This window comes from Arvicanthis niloticus, chromosome 3 (assembly GCF_011762505.2).
Source record: "Arvicanthis niloticus isolate mArvNil1 chromosome 3, mArvNil1.pat.X, whole genome shotgun sequence".
Lineage (NCBI taxonomy): Eukaryota > Metazoa > Chordata > Mammalia > Rodentia > Muridae > Arvicanthis > Arvicanthis niloticus.
In genome coordinates, this window is record NC_047660.1 from 134,236,352 (window position 1) to 134,255,366 (window position 19,015).

Sequence of the window (19,015 nt, forward strand, 5' to 3'; positions counted from 1 at the left end):
ATTTTTCTGGTATTCATGAGAAGAAACATTTATAGATTCCTGAAATAAAAGTTTATACATTCACTGAGAAACAACATTTAAAATCTGTTTTGCCCTTTCAACTTCTGACATCTTATTTTTCTCAAGTAGTATGTAACAGAGAGGTTAGTTGCTTACATGTTAAAGCTCACATAAGTATGCAAAAGGGGAATCCATATGTCTGAGACCTGTGTGTGCATGTGGTACCACTCCAACTCCTGTTAGCTGAGATGCACTTTGCCAGCCCTGTACGTTACAATTGGAAAACTGGTTCCTTCAAGCCAGCTTAAATTATTCACACAGTATGGCATTGCTTTTATATTTCTTGAGGTGCCTTTAAGACAGGGTTACCAGAAGACTTTGTGGTTGTAGGAAGCAAGATGTGCTTGCTCATGAGTGCCACCCTATCATACAGATTGTTGTTAGAAACAGCAGAAACCTGAACAATCTCTTCTAAGAAAAGCAAGATGTCTGTTATATGCCAAGAAGCTAAGGATGAGTCAGTCACCACAAATTCTAACCAAGGGGAAGGCACCAATTTTTAACCTGTAAAGCAAACTATTGTTGCCATGTTCTGGTCAGCTGCTCATGGTTTGCCTTCACCACATCTTTTGGTCAAAAAGGCTACATGAGCCACATGTTGGAGATTTCTGACTTTTCGTGGGGTGGCTTTCATATGTACACATTTTTCTCTTGTCTGTCTTTGTTGTTGTTGTTGTTAGACTCCAACTTAGAATTTAGAATGGTTACTATATGATCAAAATGGAAAATTAAAAACTTTTAAGCCTGTGTCAGGAAGTCTTGGTTACTGAGTTCATGGCAAATGTATGGGTCCTGTGTGTTGCATGTAGTTTTAAACCACCACCTTTGGTCCAGGATCGGCTGAGCTACCAGACCCCACCTGGTATACCTGCCTTAGCTTGGGGAGGTGACTACCAGCCCTCTCCCAGCTTCCAGGAATCCACAGCTAAAAGACATTGTTCTTTTACAATTTGCTTTCTTAGCACAATTGCTGGGTGCAGATGTCTCCCACCTGGAAAAGCGTGCCCTTAACAATTTATTATCTTCATCTCTCCACCTGCCCTAAATTTCAGTGGTTAATCCCACCTAGCCCCTGTCAGACATTTTTGGGCACCCACCTGTAGTAGTGGCCACAGGCCCCAGCTCCCCCTGAGACCACACATGGTTGCTGTTTTCTTCTCCCTCCTAAGCATGGCAGAAAACTTCTCTCTTTCCTTGCGGCTGCCTTTTCCCTCCTGAGACCCAGAAGTTTTGCCTGTACCTTTCTCCCAGCAACTGCTTCCCTGGCTTTCTTTACTAACAAATCAAGAACCAGTTGGGGAACAATACCCTAGCATCAGACCTTTCCCCTTCACCTGTGTGTTTTGAAGGGCAGGTGATGAGTCCCTAGGTGGCCGTAGGGCACAGACCATCCACAGGGAATTCTGACTCTGTTCAGTGTAAATGAGTTGGTTGCAACTGATGTTAAGTGAGACTTGGCCCTGATAAAAGAAAAAAAATGAACAGTCCTAAAGTCACATTAATGCCTTACAAAGGTCTGTTAGCTGTTGTGATGGTTTGAATATGCTCAGCCCAGGGAGTGGCACTATTAGAGAGTGTGGCCCTGTTGGGAGTAGGAGTGTCACTGTGGGCATGGGTTTTGTCCTAGCTTCCTGGAAGCTAGTCTTCCTACTAGCAGTCTTCAGATGAAGATGTAGAACTCTCAGCTCTGCCTGCTACCATGATGCTCCCATGCTTCCATCTTGATGATAAGAGACTGAACCTCTGAACCTGTAAGTCAGCTCCAATTAAATGTTGTCCTTAAAAGAGTTGCCTTGGTCATGGTGTCTCTTCACAGCAGTAACACCCTGACAGCTGTAATAGCAGCCTTTTTCAGTTTTAGAAGGTATTCTGTTTTTGCTACTGATACTGACAATTGAGAAGATGACATGTTAAGAACCCCTTTCTTATTATAATAAAGAACTGGAATTTTCTTAACATCGTTTAGTGGAAACTGGAGGTTTAATGGAACTTGAAAAAAATGAAATAATTTTATTAACTACATTGAAAATTCTTTTTTGAGAAACTTTTGAGTTCTACCTTCTTTGCTACAGTTCTTCCCACTCTCTGAATTTTAAGTCTCCAGTGATCTTTTGTTTTCCAGTCATTTAAAACTTTAGAAAAGAATCAAGCCCCTCTTAAGACTGTAATTTTAGTCTTGTGTGTACTGGCTCACTTTGATGGCCTCTGTCATGTGATTTCTCAGCAAGAAGGTACAAGATATGGCTCTTCAGTTTTGGACAGTTCACTCTTTGAGACATGAGGGCTTTTCCTTTGTACATGGTAACTTCTTCATATATATGTGGAAATATATGCACATATATGTTCATATTTATGTATGTATAACTGGTCATCACAGGCAGAGCAGGGGATCTTTTGGATTTTTAAGAAACTAATGTGTGCAAAGGACAATAGAGGGAGGATGCTGCAGGAAACCACAGCGTGCCAGCATTTGGAATGTGAAGCCAGTAGGGGTTAAGTTCTGAAGTCATAGCATCCACTTGCATAAAGACAAGCTGAATAATTTATTGTGCTGTCAGTCTGGAGAGCCACTTAAGTGCTCAGCAGGGCCTTGACTAGAACATCTTTACATTTTAGAGGGAGCTCCCTTATAAAAAGAACAGATTGGAGGGGAGTAGGTTTGAAAGAAGAAATTATTTAAGAAACTATTTTAGGGATTCCAGTGAAATGATATGAGGGTTCAGGTAATTAATGAAGAACAGGCAATGGAGTAGATTTAAGAGAGTGGGTTAGTAGAGATTTGATGAGACTTGACATAAGGTGTATGTGAGAGATCAAGGAGGGAAAAGGGGCAAGGGTGGCATCCAGGTTTCTAGTCGGGGCCATGGTGGGGTGATGGCACTGTTCTTTCAGAGGTGGGAGGAAGAGTGGGTGTGAAGTGTGGGGAGGGGAATGGGAACTGATCTGAATTTGAAGCTTCATTGAGAGATGCCTGTGGACTATCCAGTGGGGCTACTTAGTCTGATTCAAAGTGTCTTACTGAATATGTGGGTCTGAAATTTGGGTTGCCGCATAGGTAGGTAGTATAACTTTGAGATGCAGGTATAGTGTGCATGCTCCTGGTGTGTGAACTGTCTCACAAATGGCTGGTAAATGGGAGAGATAGTCTTATGATAATGCAAAAAAATTCATTTGGTTCATATGCAGGGTTTTGTTGGTGCTGGTTTTGCTAGACAAAGGGCAGATAGAGTTGAGATTGTCAGCTAACAGTTCATTTGTACTATGAATAGGAGTTGCTTTGTCTGTTTAAGAAAATTAAAAACTGCCGGGCAGTGGTGGCTCACGCCTTTAATCCTAGCACTTGAGAGGCAGAGGCAGGTGAATTTCTGAGTTTGAGGCCAGCCTGGTCTACAGAGTGAGTTCCAGGACAGCCCGGGCTACACAGAGAAACCCTGCCTCAAAAAACAAAACAAAACAAAAAATTAAAAACAAATGTCTTTTCCAGAGGCATCTTCCTCTACTGGCTAATCTCTAGTCCTCAAAACTGGGGTGTTTTGTGGTGGCCTCACTGGCTCACAGCCAGATCCCCCAGTGCTATCTTGGCACCTTGGATTATGCTTGTGCCAATATTAAAGCAGTGCCCTTTCTGCATCACTTTTATGCACATTAATCACTTATTGTGACTGTCTTTATTGGTGTGGAGCAGCCTGACTGGGAGCTTTAAATTGTGACCCCTGGGTCATTTATAGCTTTCATCAGTACGGTTGTTCAACCCTTTTTCCTATTTACTCTATGCAGTTTAATAGAGTATGAGGGGTTTGATTGGTTTGTTTTAGGAATTCATTGTTTTAGTGTTGAGAAGCCTTGTATAGAAAGACTGTTAATAGAAATGATTGTGTATAGGAATATTTGGGAGTGTGGGGTGTGGTATACACAGAGCTAAGTCCAGGATGAAATTCTTAAGCACACAGTATTCTTAACCAAGGGCAGAACTTGAGACCTACAGAAGACACTGAGGAAGGAGAGTGGATAGAGGACTGGAAGACAAAAGCAAGCTAGGAGAGTGGAGCTGTCTAAAACCTTGTTGGCTTCTGTGCTCCCGAGATCTTTGACTATTCTTTACATTGCCATAAGCAATGTTTTTCAGGCTTATCCTATGCAGTTTGTTCCTAGACCTCAAATCCCCTTGTTTTCTAAGGCAGCTCTCGCTATTTGATTAGAAAATGATGGCGAGTACTTACATATACGGGACACCATAGCTTCCTAATTGTTTCTAGGCCTTTCAGTAAAACTATGAATATATTTTGTTTTAAGATAAAATAAATAGGCAAACTCAGTATTTCCTATCAAAATTGAAGTGTTAGACATATTTAATGTTTGAAATCTTTTTTATGTTGAAAGTCTTTTAAGAAATGATTTGAACAGGCCACACATGCCAGGAAATCAGGTAGGCCAAATGCACATCTTCACCTCTCCCTCTGTCCCTCCAAGTCCAATACCACAGTCTCATCCCCAGCTCTGCAGCAGAGCACCTGCAGCAGCCTCACCTCACTTCATTTGTAGTGGATCCTGAAGACCCCCATACTCGGGAGACACTTCCTCAAGTCTCAGGAAATCACGACCACCCAAAGATCACAAGAAACCATACCTGGATGCAATCAGCAGAGGTTTATTAGGGAAAAGAGCTGGCAGCCAGCGGTCTGACCACGTACTCGTGCAGGAGTAGGGTCTAACCTCCGCCACCCAGTCTGAGGAAGGTTTTAAAGGGAAAAACCACAAACCAGGGTAGTAGGAAGGGGTGAGGGGTTGCCAAGGATACATAACATAAGAATAGAGAAACATTCCAGAGAAACCCACCCTGAAAGGTTAATAGCCATGGAAATTACTCAGTACAATCATTTTTCTCAAAAATGTGGTCTTACCATGTCACTGTCCCCTATACCCTCATTACAAAATATTTCTCACTCCCTCCAGTCACAGCCCCACCTAGATGGCTTGTATCTTTATCTGTAGTCAGGATTGTGGCTTCCTGCCTTGGGCCTCTCCCACCATAGGTGGGTCTGCTGCTTGAGGCTTGATTCAGGGGCAGTGTCCTCCACCTGGAATGTGCCCCGGGGAAAGTGAAAACCTGAAATCTTATTTTCAGTTCCTCATTCTGGAATCTGCACTTTTCTGCCCAGGTCTAAGGGCAAAGAAATCTATACATATTTTATAAAATGGCCTTTATAATTTTTCACTCTACAATCCCACAGATCTTCTCCTCTTGGTTCCTCCCCTTCATTGTTTTATCCCAGCCCCCAATTTCTGAAGGATCTCCCTGGGAATGCACAGGCCACTCTGGAAACTGGTAGGCTAATGACAAACCTTCACTGTTCTTCCTGTTCTCTCCTGTTCTTCCAAATTAAATCCCCAGTCTCATCCCTAGTTCTGAAGTAGACCATCTAATGCAACTTTCTTTCCCTTCCTCCCCCCATTTACATTAGATAACACAGATCTCCAAATTTCATTATGCCCACTAATTGTTTTGACCTAGCCTCCAACCCTAACAGGCACTCCCTGGGAACCCACAGGCCTCTCTAACCAGGGAAGCAAGGAAGCTAATCGTAGATCTTGACCTCTCTCCAGTCCTTCAAGTCCAGTCCCTAGTTTCATTCCCAGCTCTGTATCAAACCTGCTGTAACCTCTCTTCACTCTCTGCTTTCATTCTCAGGGAACTAAATAAACAGATCCTGCCTTTCTCTGACTTGTAAAGGTCCTCCACAGCCCTTCCCTATTCCTAAGCCTCATGTCCCAATACCCCAAAACACATTTTACCTGGAATCCCCACTGTCCACACCCATTAGGACTCCAGAAGATTTTCCTACAGGTAACACACTCCTCAGAATCAGAGAAGAAACAGAAACCAAGGAACAAAACACCCAACTAAAAAAGACAAAACCACATATTAGCACCTAGAATTACAATCTTTCCAAACACATGCCTCCTCAGTTAGTGTAAAAACCACAATTAATAACAGCCAGGACAGTATATCTTATGAGAGCCTAGCAGTCCTACCACAGCAGACGTGGCCCCATGTTGGGCACCAAAATGTCCTGTCCAGCAGGGCATTAAACAGGGGTCTGGGGAGGTCACCTGAAAGAGAGGGGGGAACAGGGGAACAGGCAAAGACAGAAAGAATGGCAATTTGTCTATAGTCTGATCTGATGGTAATTTTTACTTTTTTCACACGGGGTTATATACACAAAAGGGGAAGGAGATGATGCAGGAGCGTAGGTGTTCAGGGGGAGTACAGATATCTTCCAGAACAGAGTGTCAGCTGGGTGAAGGTTCAGGGGACAGATCACTATGACTCCGCCTATGATTCACTTGTCCTTATCTAAGTTGGTACTATCCACCAAGGCTACCTATCTACAAGGTTTATGACTAAGGTTTGGCAACTTTTCACCAAAGCTGCTTGTTTACAATAGCTTCTAGCTATCTGTTTCAATGTTTTTCCACAGAGACCCAAGACTTTGTGCTAGCAGGCATATATGTTAGGCCTATAGCTGACCCCAGGCCTTCAGTGTATAAGTGTAGCTGCCTGCAGCCACGAGTAGCCGGGTTCTCCTGAGAGGAAGCCTAGGAATGAACAGGAATGGAGGGCGAGAGAAACATGGGGCCAAGACAAAGTATTCTGATCAAGGCCCGAGGTTTAATAATTTGCTTTCACCTATAAAGGGGAAGCCCCATCCCCCAGAGTCTCTTCTTGGTTCAGCCCAGGGGCTGGGCAAGGAGATAGCAGGCAGTCCATTCTTCTTAGCTCAGGTAGCAGGCTCCAAGGCACCAAGGCTGGTAATGCAATGCCTCTCCCAGGTCCTACTGTTGCTTGGTCTATTGTGGTAAATGACTTTGCAGGCCTGCTCAGGCCTGGGGGAAGGGCACATATAAGCAAGGCTGCCTCTGACAAGTTGCAACTTAACAGCATACCTGAAAGCTCTAGAACAAAAATAAGAAATCACATCCAAAAAGGTGTAGACACTAAGAAATAATCAAACTCAGGGCTAAAGTCAATAATGTAGAAACAAACAATACAAAGAATCAATGAAATGAAAGACTTGGTTCTTTGATGAAATCAGTAAGATTGACAAACTTTTATTCAAATTAACTAAAGGTAGGGTGATAATATCAAAATTAACAAAATTTAAAATGAAAAGCACATAACAACAGATACTAAGGAAATCCAGAGAATCCTAAGGACATTCTTTAAAAATCTTTACTCTACCAAATTGGAAAATCTAAAAGAAATGGATACATACCAGTTACCAAACTTAAGCCAAGATCAGATAAGAAACTTAAATTGACCTATAACCCCTAGTGGAATAGAAGCAGTCATTAAAAGTCTCCCAAATGAACAAACAAAAAAAGTACAGGGTTTGATAGTTTTTAGTGCAAAATTTTACCAGACTTTCAAAGATAAGTTAATGCCAATACGCCTCAATTTATTTCACAAAATAGAAACAGAAGAGACATTGCCCAATTTGTTTCACACATTTTTGGTTACTCTGATATACAGATGATATAAAGGTCCAACAAAGAAAGAGAATTATAGACTAATTAATCTTATGAACATAGATGTAAAAAAATATGAATAAAATACTTGCATAAGATTCAAGAACCCATTAAAAAGATCATCCACCCTGAATAAAGTAGGATTCCCAGAAATGCAGGGATGGTTTAACATACCTAAGTTGAAAAAAGTAATTTGCTTTGGTAATTTGACTAGGAACTGCTTCCATAGTCTCAAATATTTGAATGCTTAGACATTAGGAAGTGACACTACTTGACAAGAATTGGGAGCTGTGGCCTTGCTGCAGTAAGTATGGTCTTGTGAGGAGGAAGTTTGTCACTGAGGATGGGCTTTGAGGTTTCAATGCTCAGGCCAGGCCCAGTGGCTTTCTCTCTTCCTGCTGCCTGTGGATCCAGATGTAGAACTCTCAGCTCCTCTCAAGCACCATATCTGCCTATATGTCACCAGTGCTTCCCACTGTGCTGATAATGAACCAAATGTCTGAATTTGTAACCAGTTCCCGTTTAAATGCTTTCCTTTAAAAGAGTTGTGGTGTATCTTTACAGCTGTGGCTAAGACAGTGGTTCTAAATCTTTCTAATGCTCTGACCCGTTAGTGCTTTTCCTCATGTTATGGTGACCCCCAACCAGAAAATTATTTTTATTGAGAATCTGTAAGTGTAATTTTGCTACTGTTGTGAATCATAATGTAAGTATCTGATATGAAGTGTATCTGATATGTGACCCCTATGAAAGGGTTATTTGACCCCCAAAGGCATTGAGATCCACAAGTTGAAAAATGCTGAACCAAGACATCCACCATACAAGCACACTGAAAGACAACACTACATGATCGTCTCATTAGATGCAGAAAAGACCTTTGGCAAAATCCAACACCTCTTCATAGCATTCCTTATTCAACAATAAGTACAACTTCATGACACTGAGAAGTTTCTACATAGCAAAGGACACTGTCATTTGGACAAAGAGGCAGCCTGCAGAATGGGAAAAGTTCTTTATCAACTACATGTCTGGTAGAATACTAATATCCAAAGTATGTGAAGAACACAGGAAACTAGATACCAGTAAAAGCAGATAATCCATTTAAAAATGGGGTACAGATCTAAATAGAATTCTCAACAGAGGAAACTCAAATGGCTATGAAACACTTAAATGTTCAATTTCCTTAGCCATCAGGGTAATACAAATCAAATCTACTTTGAGATCCTCTGTCAGAATGACTAAGATCAAAACCCAAGTGGTAGCTCATGGTGGTGAAGATATGGAGCAAGGGGAACACTCCATTGCTGGTGGGAGTGAAAACTTACAAGGCCATTATGAAATCAGTGTGGTGGTCCCTCAGGAAAATGGGAAGTGATGTACCTCAAGATATAGGTATACCATTCCTAGGCATATACTCAAAGGATGCTCCATCATACCGCAGAGACACTTGTTCAACTATGTTCACTGCTGCTCTGGTCATAACATCTAGAAATTGGAAGCAATCTGGATGTCCCTCAACAGGAGAATGGATAAAGAAAATGTGGTATATTTATACAATAGAATTTTATTCAGCCATTAAAAAATGACATCACAAAGTTTGCAGGCAAATTAATAGAATTTGCGGGGGGGAGGGGGGATCCTGAGGGAGGTATCCCAGATGCAGAAAGATAGATGTGATATGTATTTACTTATGTATGGATATTAGTTGTGAAGTCAGCGATAACCACACTACAGTCTAGAGAGCATAGGTATAGAGGAAGGAACTGTACAAGAAGGGGTAGGTAGATCTCATTAGGAAAGGGAGATAGAGTAGATAGGAATGGATGTGGGTGCTTGAGAGGGTGGATCAAGTGGAGACAGAGAAGTGGGAAGGGGATGTGGAAGAGAATACAAGGAGAGACAGCTAACACTAAGGGGCATTTAAAGCGTAGCATGGTAACCGAATACAGTAGAAAGTTCCTAAAATATATACATACATGAAGGCAATCTAGAGGAACCAAATAATGGGGAGAGAGTCCCAACTGACCATCTCTTGTCACCAAACGAAGCTTCCAGTACTGGGATTATGGTATATCTAATGAGTTGTTGACCAAAGGGGCCCATGAGAATGCCCTAACAATCCAGGCTGTTGCCCAGACTATAGGTTGCTCTCCACAAGCTGACAGTAAGGTTCCATTGCTCAAGATAGTACCTCCATAACTCATTGAAGATGGAGATGTTGAGCCAGTGCCTACATAGAACCTTATAGAGCCTTCACTCCATGTTCAGTGTCTTTGGTACAGGAATAAACTATATGTTCTCACAAGAGAAATATAAAAACCAAGCCATCCACAAACCCTCTATCTACAATGATGTTCTGCCTGCAAGATATGCTGAGACAATGGTAACACAAAGCTTGTGGGAGTAATCAACCAAGAACTGATTTTTCTTAAGGTCCTTTCTATGAGATGAAACCCATACCCAACACTGTCCGAGTGACCATGAACCTGATACTGGGTAGCTCAGGGACCTAGGGTAAAACCAAATACTTCTGGTCTAATGTAGAGATAAAATGACTCCTAACGATATTCTGGTATACAATCTCACAACAAACTCTGATTCACTGACTCCCACCTTCATTTGCCCCTTCCACCTTTTCTGACCTGCTTCTTTCCAGCTGTTTGCTTTGTTCTCTGAAACACACTACCTGTGGCCTTCTCAGATTGTGGTCTCTACCCCTAATATCAGCCCTTAGCTGCAATGTGATCTTCAACCCAAATTTCAGGTGACCTTTAAACGTATTTGCCTGTCATCGCTGCCCAGCTGACTGTGTTTTAGTTTAAATACCTCAATAAGAACTTTGGCTAAGCCCTCACAGCCTTTGCTCCCTAGGTCAGTCTCAGCTGGTTGCCCTAGGCAACATTGTTTAACCACTGCTGGGAAAGGAGGAGGTTCCTTGGGTAGGAGAGATTCATTATAGAAAAGACAGAATCCTGTTCTTCTAGTTTTTCCTCATTTCAGAATTACATGTTTACTGGAATTTGTGTGTGTGGTACTCACATGTATGTACATGAATGTACATATGTATGTGTGTATACATGCACATACTTAAGTGCATGACATGAAAGCAAAAGAGGGTTTAGGGGAAAAAATGGGAAACAACAAGTGGGTGGGGGGGAATGATTGAGGTTTCTGTTGCTGCTACAAAGTACTGTGACCAGAAGAACAAAAGGAAATGATTTGGCTTACACCTTCATAATGCTGTTCATCCTCAAAGGAAGACAGGAACCCAGACAGGGTAGGAACCTGAAGAGATGAGCACAAGAAGAATGGAGGAAGGTGAAGTCCCCTGGGTAGGCTAGGCTGGAGTGCCTGGCTCTGTGCAGCTCATGGAATGGAGTTTTAAAAATATATGCTGCATACATTGTTAGAACATATAAAAACCATATGTCATATAGATGTGTGTGTGTGTGTGTGTGTGTGTGTGTGTGTGCGCGTGTGTGTGTGTATCCTGATACATGGGGAAACTTGAAGAGTTTTGATAATCACTGTATCTTTTGGAAGTAAATGATAGGACTTAAATTGAGAATTGTAGTCAGATTTTAGATGATATGTAAATAATAAAGGTTATAATTATGTACTACTTATGGAATTACTCTAGTTAAAAGATGAGGGGCAATAATTAGATAGAGGAGAGCTGAGGCAGGGTCTGTGAGTTGAGAACTGAAGTCACTGTGTCCAAGGCTCAACAGAAGCCTGCCTTAAAGCTACTAATCCTGCCTGATATTTTCTTTTTTAATTCATAGCAATATGTTCCAGAACAATTCTAAGTTCTTGGTTATGACAAACTAGAAGTACAAGGTAGAACATAAGGGAAAGGCTCTTAAAACAACAGGAAATTATCAGTATAATATGTTTTATTTTCATCAGAATTATAAGAGATCATGGCTGTCTTCAAGTGTATGATTGGTCTGATTTGGGCAATGTTGTCAGCTGATCATGTCCTAATGCAGTGAACACATGTGCCTACACAGAGTGAATCCAGTGTAACTTACAGGTGATGACCACAAGGACATAGGTACAGATAAAAGATGTCCTTGATTGACATGTTTATGGCCATGATTATTAGATTTTAAATTTAATGTACAGTACAAAACTTTATAAGAAATTACATAGGTGTTTAAGTGTTTTCTTAGTGAGAGGCTTAAAGGTTTTAATAATGTACAAGTGATTGAACTAAGTGGCAAAACATGGAGAAATTTAGGAAATTTTAATGAAAATGAAAAGATTCAGAAATGGAACCCTACTTAGCTAACACATAGCACAAAGAGCCTGGCATTGCTCTAAATGCTTTGCATATGGCACTGGTTAAGATGAGAATGGGAACTGGGAACAGGGATGGGGGTTGGAAGGGTGGGGAGGATGAGAACCTCATGGACAGAGCAGAGCAAGGGGAAGGACAGGGACAACAGTAATCGCACACAGTGACAACAGTCAGCACACATAGGGACAGCAGTCAGCATGCACAGTGACAACAGTCAGCACACATAGGGACAGCAGTCAGCATGCACAGTGACAATAGTCAGCACACACAGTGACAGCAGTCAGCACACACAGGGACAACAGTCAGCACACACAGGGACAACAGTCAGCACACACAGGGACAGCAGTCAGCACACACAGGGACAGCAGTCAGCACACACAGGGACAACAGTCAGCACACACAGGGACAACAGTCACACACAGGGACAGCAGTCAGCACACACAGGGACAACAGTCAGCACACACAGGAACAGCAGTCAGCACACACAGTGACAGCAGTCAGCACGCACAGTGACAATAGTCAGCACACACAGGGACAGCAGTCAGCACACACAGGGACAGCAGTCAGCACACACACAGGGACAGCAGTCAGCACACACAGGGACAGCAGTCAGCACACACAGGGACAGCAGTCAGCACACACAGGGACAACAGTCAGCACACAGGGACAGCAGTCAGCACACACAGGGACAGCAGTCAGCACACACAGGGACAGCAGTCAGCACACACAGGGACAACAGTCAGTACACACAGAGACAACAGTCACACACAGGGACAGCAGTCAGCACACACAGGGACAACAGTCAGCACACACAGGAACAGCAGTCAGCACACACAGTGAAAGCAGTCAGCACGCACAGTGACAACAGTCAGCACACACAGGGACAGCAGTCAGCACACACACAGGGACAGCAGTCAGCACACACAGGGACAACAGTCAGCACACACAGAGACAACAGTCACACACAGGGACAGCAGTCAGCACACACAGTGACAACAGTCAGCACACACAGGGACAGCAGTCAGCACACACAGGGACAGCAGTCAGCACACACAGGGACAACAGTCAGCACACACAGGGACAGCAGTCAGCACACACAGTGACAATAGCAAGCACAGTGACAATAGTCAGCACACACAGGGACAGCAGTCATCACACACAGGGACAGCAGTCAGCACACATAGGGACAGCAGTCAGCACACACAGGGACAACAGTCAGCACACACAGAGACAACAGTCACACACAGGGACAACAGTCAGCATATATAGGGACAACAGTCAGCACACACAGTGACAACAGTCAGCACACACAGTGACAACAGTCAGCACACACAGGGACAGCAGTCAGCACTCACAGGGACAGCAGTCAGCACACATAGGGACAACAGTCAGCACACACAGGGACAGCAGTCAGCACACACAGGGACAGCAGTCAGCACACACAGTGACAATAGTCAGCACACACAGGGACAGCAGTCAGCACACACAGGGACAACAGTCAGCACACACAGTGACAATAGCACGCACAGTGACAATAGTCAGCACACACAGGGACAGCAGTCAGCACACACAGGGACAGCAGTCAGCACACATAGGGACAGCAGTCAGCACACACAGGGACAACAGTCAGCACACACAGAGACAACAGTCACACACAGGGACAACAGTCAGCATATATAGGGACAACAGTCAGCACACACAGTGACAACAGTCAGCACACACAGTGACAACAGTCAGCACACACAGGGACAGCAGTCAGCACTCACAGGGACAGCAGTCAGCACACACAGGGACAGCAGTCAGCACACACAGGGACAGCAGTCAGCACACACAGGGACAGCAGTCAGCACACACAGTGACAATAGTCAGCACACACAGGGACAGCAGTCAGCACACACAGGGACAACAGTCAGCACACACAGAGACAACAGTCACACACAGGGACAACAGTCAGCATATATAGGGACAACAGTCAGCACACACAGTGACAACAGTCAGCACACAGGGACAGCAGTCAGCACACACAGAGACAACAGTCGCACACAGGGACAACAGTCAGCATATATAGGGACAACAGTCAGCACACACAGGGACAGCAGTCAGCACACACAGTGACAATAGTCAGCACACACAGGGACAGCAGTCAGCACACACAGGGACAACAGTCAGCACACACAGAGACAACAGTCACACACAGGGACAACAGTCAGCATATATAGGGACAACAGTCAGCACACACAGTGACAACAGTCAGCACACACAGGGACAGCAGTCAGCACACACAGGGACAACAGTCAGCACACACAGAGACAACAGTCACACACAGGGACAACAGTCAGCATATATAGGGACAACAGTCAGCACACACAGTGACAACAGTCAGCACACAGGGACAGCAGTCAGCACACACAGGGACAGCAGTCAGCACACACAGGGACAGCAGTCAGCACACACAGGGACAGCAGTCAGCACACACAGTGACAGCAGTCAGCACACACAGGGACAGCAGTCAGCACACACAGGGACAGCAGTCAGCACACACAGGGACAGCAGTCAGCACACACAGGGACAACAGTCAGCACACACAGAGACAACAGTCACACACAGGGACAACAGTCAGCATATATAGGGACAACAGTCAGCACACACAGTGACAACAGTCAGCACACAGGGACAGCAGTCAGCACACACAGGGACAGCAGTCAGCACACACAGGGACAGCAGTCAGCACACACAGGGACAGCAGTCAGCACACACAGTGACAACAGTCAGCACACACAGGGACAGCAGTCAGCACACATAGGGACAGCAGTCAGCACACACAGGGACAGCAGTCAGCACACACAGGGACAGCAGTCAGCACACACAGGGACAGTTGGTCTTCACATGTACTTTTGTTACTAGCATTTGCTGTATGCAGTGTCTGTCCTTTTCAGTGTCATTTGTCAAGTTTGAGGTAGACTTTCAGCCAAATCTCATAGTAGGCAATTTGGAGTTTTAAAATTGATCTCACTAAATGTTGCATGTGAAAATAATGGTGTTGCTAATTTTATTTGATGAAGTAGGTAAGTAAAGAAATATGTTAGATATTCTTTTCAAAATTACTAAATTCTCTGTAATAACTTGATCATGCTCTCTTGGTTATTAGTGCCAGTAATAAGTAATACTCAGCTTCCCAGGAGAGTTAGTGTCCTGGAATGCTGAGAAGGACCAGAGAACAGTACAAATTGCTGACAGGAACTACCACTTAGCAGGCCAGTCTCACATGTCAGAGATGCAAATTCATCTGAAATTGAAAGACTTGGGGCTCCTTGCAGCCCACATGCTGATACAAATTGTTGTAGAATATAAAGATAACATAAAACCTATTTGCTTTGTAATATTTATGTGTTAATGATTTCATTTTTTTTTTTTACCACATTTTAAAAGCATTTTCCCCTTATTTTCCTAGGGAGTTGGTCTTTCAGTCCATGGTCAATTCCGAGTGGCTACAGAAAGGTCTCTCTTTGCTATGCCAGAAACGGGAATAGGTAAAAATACCAGAAAGTTTTTATAATAACTTTTGAATTATGTTTCTTTACTACATTTCAGATATTTTATACATATACACATGAAGCCAAAGGACTCCATGTGAGATACCACTTTAAAATAAAAAACAAGACACTTTATGTTAGCTCAAGATGTATATGTCACATATAAGAATATTAGCACCATGTAGTTAATCTTAGATAAGGGAAAATTTCTTCACATTTTCATCTGTGACACATTGAGAGTTTTATAGATCAACATTTCTCTTTTGTGTTAAAAAGAGAGTTGAGTTATTCCAGCAGGGTTTGTTGAAAGAACTCTGGTGTGCTCACTGAATGGCCTTTGTCTCTGTCAGATGGCTGTGCTGCTGGTGTTGATATCCTGGTAGCATCCTGCCATCTTGATTGCTATTGCCTTACAGTAACTATTGAAATCAGGTAGTGATAACCGTCCAACTTTATTCCTTCTCCTGAAGTTGTTTCAGTCATATAGATCATTGGTATTTCTGCATAAAATTTAGTTTGTAAGTTTTAACAAAAAATTCCTTCTGTTATGTATTTGTGAAATGTATACTCATGAATAATTCAGGCAGAATTGACTTCTTTAATGTGTGTGCACATGCATCCTGTGTCAGTGCTTGTGGAGGCCCGAGGTCTAACTCAGGTGTCTTTCTCTGTTGCTCTCTACCTTAACTTTTGAGACAGGTCTTTCATTGAATGTGAAGCTGGTCCATGCAACTAGACTGTTGGACAAACAAGCCTCATGGTTTCTCTTGTATTCAGCCTCTGAGAATTAAGATTTTAGGCATGTGCCACACCATACCAAATTCTGTCCATACCTAAACTCTGGTACTCATAACTCACATGGCAGATACTTTATGGAGTGAATCAGCCTGCTCAGCCCAAGAATTGGCATCTTAAGATGGTATCTTTAGACCCTTGAGTAAGTAAATTTTTAAGTTTTAAGTAAGTTACCAAAGTTTTATAGTTTTCAGTGTGTAAGTCTCACACATATTTTACCAGAATTGTCTCTATCTCCTATTGCTTTATATTGTAGATAATGGTTTCCATTTTTAATTGAAAACAGTTTTTCATACATTATATCTTGATCATGTTTTCCCTCCCCCAACTCCTTCCAGATCCTAGAATAATTACCACCTAATTTTATGTTCTCTCTTTCTTTCCTGCAAAACTAAAAAATAAATAAATAAATAAATAAAATTTAAACAAAACAAAACCACAAAAGACAAATAATTTCTCTACCCAAGAACACAAAGCCAAGTACTCAAAACACACAAGTAAAAGACCAATAAGAGGGGGAAAAAAGACTAAAACAAAGGAAAATGAAACAAAAGACTACAAAAATAGCATTGAGTTTATTGTGTGATGCTCAGCTACTACTCCTAAGCCCAGGACCTACCATGGAGTGTGGTTGATAGACAAACCCAGTGACACTTGGCTGAAGCAAGCTGACATTCCCTTTCCCAGCAGGTTTCAGTTGCAGATAGCTTTTGGTTAGGGTTGGATCCACTTGCCCCTCTCAGTGCTGAAACCCCCATATAGCTTGAACCTGCCTGGCGCTATAGTCTCTCTGAGTTCATATGTGCATTAATCTTATAGTGTCTGGAATCCATGCATTCTTGGAGTCATCTACCACTTCTGTTCTTAACGGTTTTTTCTGCCTTCTCTTCCTTACAGATCTCTGAGCCTTGAGGGAGGGGGGTTCCAAAGTTTCTCTAATTCTGCACATTGTCTTCTTCATTGGGAGATCCTATCCTTCCTCTCTTGGTTTTTACTAGGTACCCAGCCTCTGTAGTTTTTCAGATTGTAGTCCAGACATTGAATGCTTAAAAGCTAATATACAACACATATAAGAGAAAACACAGAATTTGTCTTTTTGGCTCTGGGTTGCCTCACTCAGGATGATTGCTTTCCAGCTCTATTGTGTAAATGTACCACATTTTCATTATGTATTCATCAATTGATGGATATGTAAGTATTTCCAGTTTCTGGCTATCATGAATAGAGAAGAAATGACCACGGTTGAGCAAGTGTCCTTGTAGGAGGATGAGCAGTTTTTGGGTCTGTGCTCAAGAGTGGAAACCTACCTCTTTAGGTAGACTGAGTCTGATCTTCCTCAGGAACTGCCACACTGATTTGCATAGTGGCTGTGTCAAGATTTGCACTTCAATCCAGCAAGGAGTAAGTGTCCCAGTCCCTGTGTCCTTGCCAGCATGAACTGTCATTTGTTTTATTGATCTTGGTCATTCTGACAGGTGTAAGATGAAAACTCAAAGTAGTTTTAATTTGCATTTCCCAATGATGAAAGATGTTGAACATTTCTTAAGTGTTTCTCAGTGATTTGTGTTTCACCTTTAAGAGCTCTAGGCTTAGTTTTGTACCATACTTTTTAAACTGGATTGTTTTGTTGATGTTCAGCTCTTCATTTGTTTTGGGTTTTTTTTTTTGTAGTTCTTTATACATTCTAGATACTAACATTCTGTTAGATATTTAATTGGTAACGGTTTCTTCCCATTTGTAAGCTGACACCTTGCCTGAATAATGGTGTCCTTTGCATTACAAAAGCTTTTCAGTTTCATGAGGTCTCATTTATTAATTGCTCATCTTATTGCTTATCATCATTGTGCTCTCAGTGTCCTGTTCAGAAAGTCCTTTCTGGTGTAAATGAGTTCAAGACTACTTCTCACCTTCTGTTGTAACAGATTCAGGGTATCGGGTTTTATGTGATGTTCTTGATATATTTGTACTTGAGTCTTGTGCAGAGTGATGAGGATCTATCAGATGGTGAGAGTGGAGTGTTGAAGTATACCACTATTAATGTGTGGGGTTCAACATACGATTTAAGCTCTAGCAGTGTTTCTTTTACAAATGTGGGTACCCTTGTGTTTGGGGCAGAGATGTTCAAAATTGAGATATCATGGTGGTAGATTTTTTTTATTTGATGAGTATGAAGTGTACTTCCCTGTCTCTTTTGACTAATTTTGGTCGATAGGCTCTTTCATTAGGTATTAGAATGGCTACTCCTGCTTACATCTTGGAACCATTTGCTTGGAAAACTTTTTTTTCAGCCCTTTATTCCAAAGTAATATCTATCTTTATTGCCGAGGTATATTTCTTGTATGTAGCAGAATGATGGATCCTGTTTTTGCATTCATTTTGTTAGCCTGTGTCTTTTTACTGGAGAACCGAATCCAGTAATTGTTGATTCCTGTTATTTTGATGTTGGTGGTGTTAGTGTCGGGTGTGTGTGTGTTTCCCTTGTTTTTACTGGTATGGTGTTACTTATTTCTTGTGTTTCCTTGGATTTAGTTGTCTTCTTTGGGTTGGAGGTTTCCTTCTAATATTTTCTGTAGGGCTGAATTTATGCATAGGTACTGTATAGATTTGGATGTGCTTTGAGATATCTTGTTTTCTCCATCTATGACGGTAGAAATTTTTGCTGGGTATAGTAATCTAAGTTGGCATTTGTAGTTTTCTAGATGTTGCAAGATATCTGTCTCAGCCCTTCTAGTTTTTGGAGTGTCTTTTTGAGAAAGTAAGTGTAATTCTGATAGGTCTGCCTTTGTTACCTTGCTGC

The 19,015-nt window shown here is 42.3% G+C and overlaps 1 protein-coding gene across 2 annotated transcripts in view; it reads left to right on the forward strand.

Annotated features, from left to right (window-relative positions):
- Hibch (3-hydroxyisobutyryl-CoA hydrolase) overlaps nucleotides 1-19,015 on the forward strand; it is a 66,327-nt gene that overhangs the window by 26,435 nt on the left and 20,877 nt on the right. For both annotated transcript variants that reach the window (XM_034499177.2, XM_076931935.1), the window contains exon 7: nucleotides 15,342-15,420. In XM_034499177.2, coding sequence (XP_034355068.1) covers nucleotides 15,342-15,420 — 79 coding nt within the window. The remainder of the gene's footprint in view (nucleotides 1-15,341; nucleotides 15,421-19,015) is intronic.